The sequence below is a fragment of the Indicator indicator genome, chromosome 7 (genome assembly GCF_027791375.1).
Source record: "Indicator indicator isolate 239-I01 chromosome 7, UM_Iind_1.1, whole genome shotgun sequence".
Lineage (NCBI taxonomy): Eukaryota > Metazoa > Chordata > Aves > Piciformes > Indicatoridae > Indicator > Indicator indicator.
In genome coordinates, this window is record NC_072016.1 from 39,329,801 (window position 1) to 39,347,628 (window position 17,828).

At 48.7% G+C, this 17,828-nt stretch overlaps 1 protein-coding gene across 2 annotated transcripts in view; it reads left to right on the forward strand.

Moving 5' to 3' along the window:
- Positions 1-17,828, forward strand: part of PCDH15 (protocadherin related 15) — a 320,955-nt gene that overhangs the window by 235,547 nt on the left and 67,580 nt on the right. For both annotated transcript variants that reach the window (XM_054382646.1, XM_054382647.1), the window contains 2 exons: positions 13,382-13,687; positions 15,850-16,074. In XM_054382646.1, the coding sequence (XP_054238621.1) occupies positions 13,382-13,687; positions 15,850-16,074 (531 nt within the window). The remainder of the gene's footprint in view (positions 1-13,381; positions 13,688-15,849; positions 16,075-17,828) is intronic.

Here is a 17,828-nt window from a genome sequence, read left to right on the forward strand (position 1 = left end):
GAGAAGCAACATTGCTAATGATAGAATTGTTCAGGCTGGAAAAGACCTTTAAAGTTCATCAAGTCCAACACTGCAGAGTCTGCTGCTAGACTGTGTCACTCAGCACCACATTACACTGTTTTAAATCCTTCCAGGGATAGTGACTCCACCACAGCCCTGGACAGCCTGTTCCAGGGCTTGACAACCCTTTAGGGGAAGAACTTCTTCCTAATATATCACCTAAACCTCCCCTGGTACAACTTGAGGCTATTTTCTCTTGTCCTGTCACTTGCAGCTTGAGAGAAGAGACCAATATCCACCTGGCTCCTTTCTGGTGGTTGTAGTGAGTGAGGTTTGATCTTTCAAGGCAAAACAGGCAATGCAAGTCTCTAAGTTGGGGATCTGGTTCTGTGCCAGCTTGAAGAACTGTTGTCTATTTTTGAGTGTTCCAACATGATTCACTCTTGTAGGAGGTTCACCAGTCCATTAAATCATGGGGTTTGCAGCTGTGAGCTTTCCCATTTTCAGTTATTTTAATCTCTGTTTTCTTGTAGCATTTAACTCTTCTTACTGGGGAGTCTTAGTTGGGGTCACATTTAATTGGTTTTCTGAACTAACCCTGCGGATGCACTGGAATTAGCACTGACTGTGAAAAGTTATTATCAAAGGGTTCCTATCTTGTCTAATGGCTAAAATATGTCAGCATTTTGTACCCTGAGCATATGGTAATGCTTTTAAGCTAGCCAGTTGATTATGAGATGATAAGATGGTGTGACTGGGTGGTTCAGTAAGATGCTTTTGCTTCTGAAAAGCCCCTGGAGGATATGCACAAAACCTGGGGTGTTTCCAAAAGGGCATGTAAGTGTGCAGATGACATTAAATTGGGTGCCAGTGTAGATCTGCTTGAGGGTAGGAAGGCTCTGCAAGGAGATCTGGCCAGGCTGGATCGATGGCCTGAGGTTAGTTATATGAGATTAACAAAGCCAAGTGCTGGATCCTGCACTTGGGTCACAACAACCCTAGGAAGGCTCCAGGCTTGGGGCAGAGTGGCTGGAAAGTTGCCCTGCAGAAAAGGACCTGGGGATGCTGGTTGACAGCAGCTGAAGATGAGCCAGCAGTGCCCAGGTGGCCAAGAAGGCCACCAGCAGCCTGGCCTGGAACAGGAGTAGTGTGGCCAGGAGGAGTAGGGCAGGGATCACGCCCCTGTGCTGGGCACTGGTGAGGCTGCACCTTGAATCCTGGGTTCAGCTTTGGGCCCCTCACTCCAAAAAGGACTTTGAGGGCCTGGAATGTGTCCGGAGAAATGCAACAAAGCTGCTAAAGGGTCTGGAGAACAGGGCTGGGGAGGAGCAAATCCTTCTGAAGGAAGGAAAGAATCTTAAACTGAGAGGAAACTTTCAGACTTCTGTGTATTATTTAGGTTTCCTCCTTAAAATATTTTAAATTACAAGATGTCAAATGTTTCAAATCTTAATGGCCTCATGCTGCATCTGGGGAGATGTTAATTTTGCCCTATGAACCCAAACAGTAATCTCACCAAAAAAATAAACTACAAAATTCAGTTAAGCCCTCCCACCCCCACACTCTGTTTCCTGCTTGACACAACTGAGGGGCTTGGGAATCTTTTAAACTCATAACAGTAAATAAACTACTAATAACAAACCCATTAAACCCATCATCATAATAATTAAAAAAATCATTATCATTGATGAGAACAAGGCTGCAACTCCCACCACCACGACCCTCTTCATCCTCCAACACCATTTCCATCCCTCCCTCAAGCTGCAGTTTTTGGCTGGAATACTGAAGAGGCTGTTGGAGATCAGGAGCTTTTCTAGGAGCGGAAAGGGATCATGGGGATCACAGAATCACAGAATGTTAGGGTTGGAAGGGACCTCCAGAGATCATCAAGTCCAACCTCTCTGCCAAACCAGGATCATAAAATGATAGAATCATAGAATCAGTCAGGGTTGGAAGGGAGCACAAGGCTCAGCCAGTTCCAACCCCCCTGCCATGAGCAGGGACACCTCACACTGCATCAGGCTGGCCAGAGCCTCATCAAGTCTGGCTGTAAACACCTCCAGGGATGGGGCCCCAACCACCTCCCTGGACAACCCATTCCAGGCTCTCACCACTCTCATGGGGAAGAACTTCTTCACATCCAGCCTGAATCTCCCCACTTCCAGCTTTATTCCATTCCCCCCCAGTCCTGTCACTCCCTGATAGCCTAAAAAGTCCCTCCTCAGCTTTCTTGGAGCCCTCTTCAGATACTGGAAGGCCACAAGAAGGTCTCCTGGGAGTCTTCTCTTCTCCAGACTGAACAACCCCAACTCTCTGTGTGTCCTCGTAGGAGAGGTGCTCCAGCCCTCTGCTCATCCTCGTGGTCCTTCTCTGGATACCTTCCAGCATGTCCAGATCCCTCTTGTAATAGGGGCTCCAGAACTGGATGCAGTATATCACTTAGGGCATGCTGTGCAGGAATGCATCCATGTGGGTTTTGAAAAGCTCCAGAGAGGGAGACTCCACCACCTCTATGGGCAGCCTGCTCCAGGGCTTCATCAACCTCACTGAAAAGAAGTGTCTCCTCCTGTGGAGGTGGAACTTGTAGCCATTGTTCTAGCTTGTAGCCCTTGTTCCAACTTGTAGCCATTGTTCCTTTCTAGCCTGTACCCATTGTTCCTTGTCATATCACTGGGCACCAACAAAAGGTGCTTTCTCTCCCTGATGCTGGGAATGACAACAGGCTCTGCTCCCCAGACTCATCCACCAGCAAGCTCCTTGGCTCTACTTGGCTCCTACTGCCTTTTAGCACTGCTGGTAGAAATGGGCAACTCATTCCTGTCCTCACAGGGAGCAGTGAACTGACTCAGTAAATACCAACTGACTTGATGGATAACAAGCAGAAAGTTTAAGCAGCCACAGACCTGCCTCCAGTCACTCCTCTCACTCTGGAGACCAGCTGCCCACCACCCAGGTTTGGGTCAGAGGAGGTTCAAGTTGCTTCCAGCACCAGGGCAAAGCTTTGTCTGGATCATAGGTCCCCAAAGAAGACCTGAAAGAAAATTTAATCTGAGGGAAGCCAGGCTGGTGGCAAAGAAGTGTTTCAAGTGTTGCAGCTTTAATGAGGAGGTAGTTGTCCTGTTTGCCTCTGCTCTGCAGACAAGTATGAATAACAATTTCTTTTGCTGTTTGCCAGCTCCAGCAGTCTGAGCTGAGTAGAAATCCTCAATTAACCTGCTGAAATCCTGTAACCCACAGTGAGCAGAGTTGTGGATATTAGGAGGAGGTTTCTTTTGAAAAGAATGATAATGGTGTAATTAATATTGTTGACATTTAAGCCCTTGTCATTATATTTCACAGTTAATGATCCTTCAAGAGAGATTTTGGTAATTCAGAGCTCCTGGAATTGTTTCCAAGCTGTTGGAGATGGAGGAAGATGATTTGTTACTGTGGAATGCTGTTGGTTTATATTCAGGAGGGTTTCTTCACATAGGTGGGAATGCAAATTTAAACTTAGCACAGCAGGTAAAGGCTACATCCTTGGAGAGCAGAGAATCATTGAATTGCTTTGGCTGGAAAAGACTTCTAAGATCACTGAGTCCAACCATCAACCTAACACCACCATGGCCATTAAAAGATGTCCCAAAGTGCCACTTTCACACATTTCTTGAACACTTCAGGGAAGGTAACTCCACTACCTCCCAGGCAGCCTGTTCCAATCCCTGACCACTCTTGCAGCAAAGAAATTGTTCCTAATCTCTAATTCAAACCTAATGTCCAAACTGAACCTCCCCTGGCACAGATTCAGGCCATTTCCTCTTGTTCTATCAACTGATATGAGGGAGAAAAGACCAACCCCACCTCACTCCAACTTCCTTCCAGGGACTTGTAGAGAGCAATGAGGTCTCCCCTCAGCCTCTTCTCCAGATTAAACAACAAATTTGTGTGTCCCCACCTAGATCATTGTAGAATCAGGGAATTGTTCAAGTTGGAAAAGACCTCCAAAATCATCAAGTCCAACCATCAACCCAGCACCACCATGGCCACTAAACCATGTCTCCAAGTGCCATGGCCACACATTTCATGAACACCTTCAGGGATGGTGACTCCACCACCTCCCTGAGCAGCCTATTCCAGTGCCTGACCACTCTTGCAGCAAAGACATTTTTCCTAATCTCTAAGTCAAACCTCCCCTGGCACAATTTCAGGCTATTTCCTCTTGTTCTAGGGAGAAGAGATCAAGTCCCACCTCACTATGACCTCCTTTCACCACCTCCCTGGGCAACCTGTTCCAGTGCCTGTGACCACTCCTGCAGGAAAGAAATTTTCCCCAGTATCCAACCTAATAATGATATCTGCAGTAAAAGTGGGATCTCTTTTCAGGGGGATCAAGTGATGCTTGATCTGTATTCCTAGGGTTCCAGGTTTGCTTTATCCTGCAGCACTTTCTAAGTTAGCCTGGTGAGAGACTGAAATAAGAGGAGTCATGTGGGTTGGAGCAGTTAGTGAAATAGCAGCAGTTACTGGAGGCTATTCAGAGGCTTTTCCTAATTCTGGATAAATACTTAGAGATGAGAGAAGTAGAAGCATGCCTGACCTCTTTCTGTACCTCTTGGGGTTGGTTTGTTTCCTTTTTTTTTTTTTTTCCTTTTTGAGTCTAATTTATACTCTTGGAGGTGCTCTCAGATTCAAATAGAATAAATTGACCAATCAGATGAGTGGGGTTGATCCCTCCCCTCTAATCTGCTCTTGTGAGACCCCATCTGCAGCACTGCTTCCACTTCCTGTGCCCCCCACACAACAAGGAGATGCAACTGTTAGAGTGGGTCCAGAGGAGGCCACCAAGATGATCAGAGGGCTGGAGAACCTCTCCTGTGGGGACAGGCTGAGAGAGTTGGAGGTGTTCAGCCAGGAGAAGAGATGGCTCCAGGGAGACCTTAGAGCAGCCTTGCAGTCCATGAGGAGGGCTGCTGGAGAGCTGGGGAGGGACTTTTTGTAGGGCTTGTAGTGGTGAGACATGAGGGAATGGATTGAAGCTGGAAGAGAGAAGACTGAGACTGGATGTGAGGAAGAAATTCTCTACAGTGAGGGTGGGGAGATGTTCCAGCACATCCAGAGCCTTCTTGTAATAGGGGCTGCAGAACTGGACACAATACTCCAGGTGGGGCGTCAGCAGCGTGGAGCAGTGGTGCTGGAGGATGTTCTCACCACCTCCAGTGTTTGAGAGTCAGTGACAATAATATTGTCCTGGCTTTGGATCTTTTCAGCTACTCCTGACATTTCTTTTTGCTGGATCCTTCTTCTTTATTTGGGTTTTTTGTTTTTGTTCTTGGTGCCTGTGGTGTCCCTCTCCCTGTGACCACTGAGGGCGGTTTTGCCCGCAGCAATCACCCCTGTTGTGGCCACAATTCTTCTGTGAGCAACACCTGCAAGGCTGGGAGGAGACATCTGCCTGTACACAGATCTGTTGCTCCTTCTAAGATCTGCTGTCATCTGGTGGCCCTTTGCCAACTCAGTCTTCAGCTTCTAGTCTCTTGCAATGCAATGTGCAAATTGGTGAGGGTGAATGGGGGTTGAAAGCCTGGTTGTGATGCACTGGGAGCAGGAGTGTGCACTCACCTCTCTGTGACCACCAGGTTGAGGGAGCTTCTCCTCTCACTCTACTCTGCCCTAATGAGGCCATGTCTGGAGTACTGGGTCCAGGTCTGGGCTCCCCAGTTCAAGAGACAGGGAGCTACTGGAGAGAGTTCAGTGGAGGCTGCAAAGCTGCTGAGGGGCCTCTGTGAGGAGGAAAAGCTGAGAGCTTTGAGGCTGTTGAGCCTGGAGAAGAGCAGCCTGAGAGGGGATCTGAGCAATGCTCAGCAAGAGCTAAAGGACCTATGGGAGGCAAGAGGATGGGGCCAGACTCTTTTTAAGTGGTAGGACAAAGAGGAATGGGCAGAAATTGGAACCCAAGGAGGTTCCATGTGAACATCAGGAAAAATTTCTGCCCAGTGAGGGTGCTGGAGCCCAGGCTGCTTGTTGTAGTGTGGTGGGCTGAAATTCCCTTCCCTCATTAACACCACCAGACTAGCTCAGTTCAGAGGCAAATGAAGCTGTATTTACAAAGCAAAAACTGCAGTCTACAATGGAATGCAATGAATATGTACACTGCTCAGAGAGGTTGTGAAGTCTCTTGCTCTGGAGAGCTTCCAGACCCACCTGGACATTGTGATCCTGGGCATCCTTCTTTAGCAGGGTGGTTTGACTAGGTGATTCCCAAAGGTCCTTTCCAACCCCCACCATGCTGGGATTCCATGAAACTACTCCATGGAGCTGCTGCCCATGGACTTTGAGATCTATGAAATCATTTCCAGGTGGAAAGAGTTAATTTTGTATTCCCTTGGGATAGGGTTCTTTTAGAAAGCAGATTAAACTCTTTTTCTTTCATAGCCATAAAAAGCACATGATCTCATTTCAAGTTTGTAGTGACAAAATTCATAGAGATCTTAAATGGTGAAAGCCAGCTAATTTGCTAAAATATAGCACTTTCTGAAAGCTTTTTTTCACAATCAAACCCACTTAGATTCCTTAAAATCATTTCATTCCATTGCAAAAACAAAGGGGGTGCACAATCCCAGGGCTGTCCACAGGGCTTGAGGAACCTGTGGGGAAAGCTCAGACACAGCTGATCCCATCTGGTTCCACTTGGCTCCAGCCAGCTCCACTTTTCCAGGGGGCACAGCTCAGCCCATCAGTACCTCTGAGAGAACAGAATTAAAGGGCAACAAGCATCCCAGAAGTGAGAAGCAGCCCTGCTAGCACTGACGAGAAGAGGAGGAAGAAGATCCAGCAGTGTGCTCAGGTGGCCAAGAAAGCCACCAGCAGTCTGGTGTGGGTCAGCCATAGTGTGGCCAGCAGGAGCAGGGCAGTGCCCCTGTACTGGGCACTGGTGAGGCTGCACCTCAAATGCTGGGTTCAGCTTTGGGCCCCTCACTCCAAGAAGGCCATTGAGGGGCTGCAGCATGTCCAGAGGAGGGCAGCAAAGCAGGTGAAGGGTCTGGAGAAGAGGGCTGGTGAGGAACAGCTGAGGGAACTGGGGGTGTTTAGTGTGGAGAAGAGGAGGCTGAGGGGAGACCTCATTGCTCTCTACAGCTCCCTGAGAGGAGGTTGGAGTGAGGTGGGGGTTGGTCTCTGCTCCCTAGTCTTAGGTGATAGAATGAGAGGAAATGACCTGGAATTGTGCCAGGGGAGGGTTTGGTTGGAGATTAAGAAGAATTTTTTTGCTGCAAGAGTGGTCAGGGATTGGCATAGGCTGCCCAGCGAGGTGGTGAGGTGGCTCTCTGTGGAGGTATTCATGAAATGTGTGGCCATGGCACTTGGGGATGTGGTTTCATGGCCATGGTGGTGTTGGATTGATGGTTGGACTCGGGGATCTTGGAGGTCTTTTCCAACCACAACAATGTTGTGATTACAAGGGGAGCTCCTGGTGCCTGAGCTGACTCCCTGCAGCCCATGGGGAGGCTCTGTTGGGGCAGGGAAAGGTTGTCCTGGGGTTTAAAAGGTCTCTGCTGTGTGATACAGGGGGATGGGCAGGAGGAAAGAGCCCTGGCCTGGGCTTGCCAGCCACCACACAACATCCTGGCCTTTCCAAGGCTCTTGGGGGCATACAACTGTACAGTGCTTGCACAACCTTGTTACAAGCTCTCAGCTTTGCCCTTCTCATCAGTGGCTTCGCTTCTGCAGAGTGGTTAACACACAACACTGCCTGAGCAACAAGATGGTGGCAGGAGTTGTCTCTGGTGGAAGACCACTGTTCAGAAAGCTTGGAGAGAAGCTGAATTATTTGTTTTGTCTAACAGATAATTGGGGAATCCATAAATCCATGTCCACAGGTGGTGGAGTCTCCAGCTCTGGAGACACTGACAACCCATATGAACTGTCAGGGTTGGAAGGGACCTCAAGGACCATCCAGTTCCAACCCCCCTGCCATGGGCAGGGGCACGTCACAGTACATCAGGTTTGCTCACAGCCACATCCAGCCTGGCCTTGAAAACCTCCAGGGATGAGGCTTCCATCACCTCCCTGGGCAACCTGTTCCAGTGTCTCACCACCCTGATGGGGAAAAACTTCTTCCTAACATCCAATCTGCATCTATGCACTTCTAGTTTTGCTCCATTCCCCCAAGGTAAATTCCCACACCATGTTCCTGTGTGAGCTTCTCTAGGTGAACCTGCCTTGGCAGGGGGGTTGGATTCAGTCTCCAGAGGTCCCTTCCAACCCCTTTGATTCTGTGCTATGGTAGACATTTTAGTGGATCAAGAGCAGCACCCTGCTGTTTGAGGGCTCGGTTGGAGCCCCCATCTGGAATCTGAGAGTTGTAGGAACACAGGCCTAAGATGTATGAAAATGCCCAGAGCTGATGCTTGTCTTCAGGTGCCTTTGGCTGGCTTCTCACCAGGGTTTTTGGTGGCTCCCTAATGATTTTAATTGGGTTGAACACTGATGATTTGGCTGCCACTCTGCGTGGAAACAAATCCAGATTTGCTTTATCCTGCAGCACTTTCTAAGTTAGCAGCACCTGGAAAAGATGTTGATGCCCAAGGGTGTACACAAATGAGTTTACAACAGACAGTGATGTTGTTAAGAAGCAAATTTCAAAGCCTGATGCGTATTTGAAAGTCATTCTAATTTGTTTTAATTAAAAAAGTATATATCTGTAGGTTTGGCTATTGAAAACCATAGCTCCAAATTCATCTGGGCTTATTCTCATCATTTCCAATAGCAGCAATATTTCAAAGGATCCTTGGAGAACTTCGTGGCCTTTTTTGTTTGTTTGCTTGCTTATGGTATCTCTTTAATTGCTGTGAAATATCTTTGTGTTAAATTAGAGGCTAAGTCTGAGGGCTCATATCATGTGTGTGTTGGAGATGAAGTCTTATGAAGGTGAATTGTGCTGTTGGGGCCCCCAACACAAGAAGGACATGGACGTGATGGAGTGGGTCCAGAGGAGGACCACAAAGGTGATCAGAGAGCTGGAGCACCTCTCCTATCAAGACAGGCTGAGAGAGTTGGGTCTGCTCATCCTGGGGGAGAAAAGGCTTCAGGGAGACCAACATTTCAGTATAGGAAAGAGACTTCCAGGAAGGCTGCGGAGGAACTGTTTAGAAGGATCACAGGATGTGAGGGGTTGGAAGGGAGCTCTGGAGAGCTTCCAGTCCAACCTCCCTGCCAGAGCAGGACCAAAGAGTCCAGCACAGGTCACACAGGAACACATCCAGACAGGGTTGGAAAGGCTCCACAGAGGAGACTCCACAACCTCTCTGGGCAGCCTGCTCCAGGGCTCTGGGACCCTCACAGTGAAAAAGTTCCTCCTCATGTTGAAGTGGAACCTCCTGTGCTGGAGGTTATAGCTATTGCCCCTTGTCATATCCTAGGGCACAAGTGAGCAGAGGCTGTCCCTGTGCCTTCCTTCCTGCCCCCCAGCCCTCAGCTATTGATAGACATTGATCAAATCCTTCTCAGCCTTCTCCTCTGCAGACTGAACAGCCCCAGGGCTCTCAGCCTCTCCTCCACAGGCAGTGCTCCAGGCCCTTCAGCATCTTTGTATCTTTCTGTTGGTCTCTCTCCAGTAGATCCCTGTCCCTCCTAAACTGGGTACACAACTGGATGGAATACTCCAGCTGTGGCCTCAGCAGGACAGAGCAGAGGGGGAGGAGAACCTCCCTGGCTCTGCTGGCCACACTCTGCTGAATGCAGCCCAGGACCCCCTTGGCCTTCTTGGCCACGAGAGCACATTTCTGTCCCAGGATGTTCAGCAACAGGATGAGGGTCAATGGTCTTGAAGTGGAGCAGGGTAGATTTAGGTTGCACATCAGAAGGAAGTTCACAGTGAGGGTAGTGGAACAGGTTGCTCAGGGATGGGACCTCAACCACATCCCTGGAGACATTCAAGCTCAGACTGAGAAGTCAGTCTGGGCAGCCTGCTCTAGCTGGAGGTGTCTCTGCTGCCTGCAGGGGGTTGGACAAGCTGACCTTTGAGGCTCCCTTCCAACCAGAAACACTCTGTGATTCTGATAGTGTCTCATGCAGAAGCTCTTCAACTTACTCTGCATTTCCTCCGCCTTCAGTGTGGCTAAGTGTCTGCTGCTGTATGCTTTACACTTTTCTCTTTGCCTTGGAGATCTTTCTGGTCCAGGCTACCTATTTCTACAGAGAAAACAGAATGGATGGTAACCTCAGCAAGTCTGCCATACATGGAAAGATGCCAGTAAAAAGGAGCTGCCATCCACACACTGGTCCTTATGAAGTTGTAGCCATTACTACTTAACACATTGATGAAAGCAGAGGGACAATTTTTTTCTTATTAATTTATTCTTTTTTTTCCCCATCCATTTATTAATTCAAATTTTAATTACCTTCTAATTGATTCCTAGGAAGATAAATGGTTTCATTACCAAGTCTTCCAGTGAATACCCTCGCTGGAATGAAACACTCAGGGAATGTTTCCTGACAATTGTTCCTGTAACAAAACAGGAAAATTTCTTCTGATCTTCCTCAGATGTCTTGGACCTTCATTTAAAAAGTCCAAGAAATGAAAGAAACTTGCTCACAGAATGCACTTTGAGTTTACATAATGACATTCATCATGCCATAATTTAATTAAGAAGAGGAAAAATAGCAAGCCAGCAGTCAGGCTTTGGGAAGGGCTCTAGGGAAAATATGATTTTTGTTTTTTTTTTTCCCCATTCCTTTAAGGGCATTTAGGTAAAAGCAAGAATTCTTTGGCTGGTACCAGAAATTGAGACTTAGTTAAGTTTGAGAGCAAAGCTCTCAACTCAAAATCTAACTAGTTGTTTTCTGTTGCAATCATCTGCCTCTCCTGAGTGCAGAAGAGTAAGGTAAGGATGTGATAAATACTTATCCAGAGGAGGTCGTGGAATCATAGAGTTGTCAGGGTTGGAAGGGACCTCAAAGCTCATCCCATGGGCAGGGACACCTCACACTACATCAGGTTGCTCACAGCCACATCCAGCTGTGCAAAAACCTCCAGGGATGAGGCTTTCACCACCTCCCTGGGCAACCTGTGCCAGTGTCTCACCACCCTCATGGTGTAAAGCTTCTTCCTCACATCCAGTCTGAATCTCCCCCCTTCTAGTTTTGCTCCATTCCCCCAGTCCTATCACTACCTGACATCCTAAAAGTCCCTCCCCAGCTTTCTTGTATCCCCCTTCAGATACTAGAAGGCCACAATAAGGTCTCCTCAGAAGCTTGTCTTCTCCAGACTGGACAGCTCCAACTCTCTCAGTCTGTCCTCATAGGAGAGGAGCTCCATTCCTCTGCTCATCCTCAAGGCCCTTCTCTGGACACCTTCCAGCATGTCCAGATCCTTCTTATGACAGGAGCTCCAGAACTGGATGCAGTACTCCAGGTGGGGTCTCTCCAGAGTGGAGCAGAGGGGGAGAATCACCTCCCTTGTCCTGCTGGCTCTGCTTCTCTTGGTGCAGCCCTGGATGTGATTGGCTTTCTCTGCTGCAAGTGCTCACTGCTGGCTCATGTTGAGTTTCTCATCCAGCAGCACCCTCAAGTCCTTTTCTTCAGGGCTGCTCTCAAGCCAGTCACTGCCCAGCCTGTATCGGTGCTTGGGATTGCCCCCACCCAGATGTAGGACCTTGCATTTGGTCTTGTTGAACCTCATGAGGTTGTCATGGGCCCACCCTCAAAGATGATCAGAGAGCTGGAGCACCTCTCCTATGGGGACATGTTGAGAGAGTTGGGGTTGTTCAGCCTGGAGAAGGCTCTGGGGAGACATCAGAGCAGCTTTCCAGTACCTGAAGGGGGCCTACATGAACGCCATGAACGACTTCTTACAAAGGCATGGAGTGACAGGGCAAGGGGGGGATGGCTTTAAGCTGGAAGAAGCTGGGTTTGGATTAGACATTAGAAGAAATTCTTCCCCATGAGGGTGGTGATTCACTGGAATTGACTATCCAGCATTGTTGTGGAGGCTTCAAGCCTGTTAAGTGTTCGATGCCAGGTTGGGTGGGGCCTTGAGCAACATGTTCTGGTAGGAGATATACCTGCCTGTGGCAGGGGGCTTGGATTTGGATGATCTTTAAGGTCCCATCCTTTCTAAGAGACTATGATTCTATGCTTTGGCTTTGAAGAACATACTAAACTATAGGAAGTTAAGTAGCTCTTCAGAGAGCAATGAGGATATTGCTAGATGTTATGAAAATGGGAAGTGAAAATCTCTTGTGTGTCTATTTTGTCTTCTGACTACATCCATCATCCATCTGAGCACAGACTCCATAATGATTTAGGCAGCCAAAAAACATCTAAATCAAACAGTCTGGAGAAGAGCAGCCTGAGAGGAGATCTTACAAATGTTTATAAATATCTGAAGGGTAGGGGGCAAGATGGGGCCAGGCTCTTTTCAGTGGTGTCCTGTGATAGGACAAGAGGCAGTGGACGTGAAGTGGAACCCAGGAAGTTCCACTTTGACACGAGGTAAAACTTTTTTGCTGTGAAGGTGCTGGAGGCCTGGAGCAGGCTGCCCAGAGAGGTTGTGGAATCTCCTTCTCTGGAGACTTTCAAGCCCCATCTGGGTGTGTTCTTGGGTGATCTGCCCTGGGTGATCCTGCTTTGGCAGGGGGGGTTGGACTTGATGTCTGGACTTTCCTTCCAACCCCTCCCATTCTATGAAACAGCATAAAATAAAAATTCCCCTCAGCCACCACCTAACCCTGAAGGTACTTCAGCATTCAAAGTATGAGGGCTTGATATTAACAGCATCTGGTTTGTCTTAAGTGCACAGGTGGTTGTCCAAGACTGAGTGGCTAAAGTGTGTGTTTTATCCTGAAATCCAGTTGGGATCCAGCAAACCTACCTTCTGCCACTGCCAATCAGAGAATGGTCTGCGTTGGAAATGACCTCATCTCATTTATCACTGCCCTGGTCTGGGGGAGCTGAATGTAGTTGTAGACCCCTTATAACGAGGTGCTGTGGGATTCAGCACAAAAGCAGAGGGAGGGAGGTTGATGTCAACGACAAATGCCAAACAGCCAGGCAGGCAGGGATTGTACAAGGACTTCTGGGAGGACTTCTGAGATTCTTTCCTCTCTGCATTTCTGGAATCTCCTTGCTATGCAGCGATGGGGTTCGTGCCTTCGTTAGCCACCCAATGGCACCTCGTTGTAAGGGCTCTACAACTATATTCTGCTCCCCCAGACCAGGGGAGCAATAGATGTGATGACCTTTGGAGTTCCCTTCCGACCCAGACCATTCTCTGATTGGCAGTTATAAAAGGTAGGTTTGCTGCCTTGTGCTCTGACTTGTGCTGCCCTCCCTGCCCTTCCCCAGAGGCATGGCCCTTGGGTTTGAAGCATGCATTGAACCGTGGTTCTCCTCCCCTTTCCTTCAGGCCACAGACGCAGACGCTGGGGTCAATGGCCAGGTGCACTACAGCCTGGCCAACTTCAACAACCTCTTCCGCATCACAGCCAACGGCAGCATTTACACAGCAGTGAAGCTGAACAGAGAAGAGAGAGACTACTACGAGCTCCTGGTGAAAGCCACGGATGGGGCTGTGGACCCTCGCCATTCCACCCTGACCTTAGCCATCAAGGTGCTGGATGTTGATGACAACAGCCCTGTTTTTACCAACGCCTCCTACACTGTCTGCGTGCCAGAAAACCTCCCACCGGGCACTGTCTTCCTGCAGATCGAGGTAAGAGGGCATCGTGGAGGAGTGGAGATGTTTGCTGTGCAATAATATCACAGTCTCACAGTATATCAGAAGTTGGAAGGGACCTCAAGAGATCGTCAGGTCCAACCCCCCTGCCAGAGCAGGATCACTTAGGGTAGTCTGCACAGGAATGCATCCAGGTGGGTTTGGAAAGTCTCCAGAGAAGGAGACTCCACAACCCCCCTGGGAGCCTGTTCCAGTGCTCTGTCACCCTCACTGGAAAGAAGTTTCTCCTCATGTTGAGGTGAAATCTTCTATGTTCTAGTTTGAATCTGTTGTTCTTTGTCTTATCACTGTGAACCACTGAAAAGAGCCTGGCCCCCTCCACTTGACACTCACCCCTCAGCTATTGATAGACATTGATCAGATCCCCTCTCAGTCTTCTCTTCTCCAGACTAAACAGCCCCAGGGCTCTCAGTCTCTCTTCATAGGGGAAATACTCAAGTCCCCTAATCATCCTCATGGTTCTCTGTTGAATTCTCTCCAGCAGGCCTCTGTCTTTCTTGAACTGGGGAGCCCAAAAGTGGACACAGTACTGAAGGTGTGATCTCATCAGGGCAGAGTAGAGAGGTAGAAAGGTAGTGTCTGAGTTTAGAGGAGGACAGATGCTCTCTTGCCCCAGAAGGGGAGTAAGAAGAATGCTCACACAGATGGATTGGATAGTCACAGAAAGTTTAAGTGGAAAAGCAGTTCACACACACAGAATCACACAGAATCAACCAGGTTGGAAGAGACTTCCAAGATCATCAAGTCCAGGTGATCACCCAACCCTAACTAATCAACCAGACCATGGCACTGGGTACCTCATCCAGACTCTTCTTAAACACCTCCAGGGATGTCGACCCCTGCACCTCCCTGGGCAGCCCATTCCAAGGGCAATCTCTCTTTCTGTGATGAATATCTTTCTAAGATCAATCCTAAACTTCCCCTTATACAGCTTGTGTTCTGTTGTTCTGTTGCTGCTTGCCTGGGAGAAGAGACCAACCCCCACCTGGCTACAGCCTCCCAGCAATAAGGTCTCCCCTGAGCCTCCTCTTCTCCAGGCTAAACACCCCCAGCTCCCTCAGCCTCTCCTTGTAGACCCCTCCCCAGCCTTGTGCTCCAGACCTCTCCCCAGCTTTGTTGCCCTTCTCTGGACATGTTCCAGCATCTCAACATCTTTCTTAACCTGAGGGGCCCGGAACTGGACGCAGCACTCCAGGGGTGGCCTAAGCAGTGCTGAGCACAGGGCCAAAGAGGCCTCTGATCCTCCCCCATCATTACCAGGTAAGAGAGAGTCTCTCTCCCACAAGAGCAGAGAGGGAAGAAAGAGAAAGGCAATAACTTTGCTGCCAGATTTATAAGGGTAGAAATAGACTATTTTCTTTGTCCACCCACCAGACTGGACACTGGAGGTCTCAACTCTGCAGCTTCTTTTTGGAGGCAGCCCTGTGAAGAAGGACCAGGGAGTCCTGGTGGATAAGAAGTTCTGCCTGGGACAGCAATGTGCCCTGGTGGCCAAGAAGGCCAATGGGATCCTGGGCTGCATTCAGAAGAGTGTGGCCAGCAAATCCAGGGAGGTTCTCCTCCCCCTCTACTCTGGCCTCGTGAGGCCTCACCTGGAATATTGCATCCAGTTCTGGGCTCCCCAGTTCAAGAGGGACAGGGATCTGCTGGAGAGAGTCCAATGGAGGGCTACAAGGATGCTGAAGGGCCTGGAGCACTGCTCCATGAGGAAAGGCTGAGAGCCCTGGGGCTGTTTAGTTTGGAGAGAAGACTGAGAGGGGATTTAATAAATATTTATAAATATCTGAGGGCTGGGGGTCAAGAGGGAGGGGACAGGCTCTGCTCACTTGCACCCTGGGATAGGACAAGGGGCAGTGGACATAAACTCCAGCACAGGAGGTTCTACCTCAACATGAGGAGGAACTTCTTCACTGTAAGGGTCACAGAGCACTGGAACAGGCTGCCCAGAGAGGTTGTGGAGTCTCCTTCTCTGGAGACTTTCAAGTCCCATCTGGATGCATTCCTGTGTGACCTGTGCAAAACCCAAATGAAAACTGAAGTTGTTTGCAGTAGGTTATGTGCTTGACCTCCAGCAGGGGTTTGGTGTGAGACTTTGCTGGGTTTGAAGTAATTTTGTTTTCTTGTGTGGCACGCTGTAGGCAAAGGACGTGGATCTTGGCTCTGAAGTTAGCTATCGGATCCGGACGCAGGAAGCACTGCAGTATTTTGCCCTGGACAAGCACACAGGAGAGTTATCTCTTGTGAAGTCCTTGGATTATGAATCATTCTCTGACACAGAGGCAACCTTCACTTTTCTGGTGGAAGCCTTCGACAGCAAGGGCACTATGCCTCCTGGGCTCGCCACCGTCACGGTCAGGGTGAAGGTAAGAGGAGTAACTTGTCTGCGGGTCTCATCCTCTCCTACTTGTTACTAAATACTTCATCAACCCCTGCTGGTGTCCTGATGAACCACAGTACACTGCAGTCCTGCTTTTTCACTGGTTTTCTTTTCATAGAGTCATAGAATTGTTTGTGTTGGAAAAGACCTCCAAGGTCATCGAGTTCAACCTTCAACCTAGGACCACCATGGCCATTAAACCATGGCCCAAAGTGCCATGGCCACAGCTTTCTTGAACACCTCCAGGGATGGGGACTCCACCACCTCCCTGGGCAGCCTGTTCCAATGCCTGGCCACTCTTTCAAGAAAATCTTTTGCTAACCTCCAGCCTAACCCTCCCCGGCACAATTTCAGGTCACTTCCTCTCATTCTGTTACCTGATACTAGGGAGAAGAGAGCAACCCCTAGTTGGCTTCAACCTCCACACCAGCACCCAGTCCAGGGGCATGATCACTTCCCTACTCCTCCTGGCCACACCATGGCTGATCTAAGCCAGGATGCTGGTGGCCTTCTTGGCCACCTGAGCACACTGCTAGCTCATCTTCAACTGGCTGTCAATCAACATCCCCACACTTTACAACAGCTGTGATTTCTTTGCTCTGTGCAGCTGGGTAGTGAAGTCTTGGATGACAGGTTCATGAAGGACACAAATACCTGACACATTTACAAACCTCCAGTGCTCTCAGCCCTCTGAAAGGCTGAAATCAGTGCCAAATGGGTCTGTTTGCAGGAATGACACCATGTCTCATTTTAAATTACAGGTTGAGAGCTTTATGAACCACTGGGGTGTGCTGAGTGCTGCTATGGCACACCATGTCCTGCGTTTCATTTTCTGCTGCACAAAGATACAGAGCTGCAAAGGAGCAGGCTTGTTTAGTGCCAAGGATTGGGTTTTATGCAGGGAGTTAACAGCATGACCCCTGGTTTCCATCTATCTCACCTGTAATATGGGAATAATATTTGGTAGCCATCCCCAAATGAAAAGCATTTGTAGCTGAAACATTAGCACTTACCCATCCTGATTTGGTAGAGTCCAAGAGGAGAGAATCTTCTGGATGCTGTAACTTGTACCTCCTTGTGATGATAAAGGTGCACTTCTGGAATAAGCCAAGTCCTTACCTGCAGTTGTTTCTTCATCCAGAAGAGTTTTTTCACCCCATGAGAACAGTTAGACACTGGAGTAATCTCCCAGGGGAAGTGGTGGATTCCCATTGGACAGTTTCCAGACTCAGCTCAACAGGGTGCTGGGTCATCTCATTTCAACTACACTGTCACCTAGAAAGGTTGGACCAGATGATCCTTGGGGTCTCTTCCAGCCTGGCATGCTGTGATTTTAGTTGAAGAACTGTGAGCTGTGGGAGAGAAGAGAGTTTAATTACTCTTGTTTCAGCTAAGAAGCAGAAATTGTGGCAGAAACAAAAGCCCAGCTCCAAAATGTGAACTTCATCTCTGCCAGCTTTCCTTTGAATGTGAGTCTGCAGAAGGCATTTCTCATCTCTGAATCAGCCTGGGGTTCAGCTCAGTGAGTATCTGCAGATGCTGTGAATTGCCACATGATTTTGAGTAATTCTGTTTGTCAGTCTCTACTGAGCTCAGAATTCTTTTGAAGGACAGGAAATGTCTCCTGTTATTAGCTTTGATGACAACATTAGGCTTCCACAATACCTCTCTGTCCCTGCAAAATGTCTCATTCTGAGATGCTGGTCACCTGTTTCCTAACAGTCTCTGCTCTTTACCAGC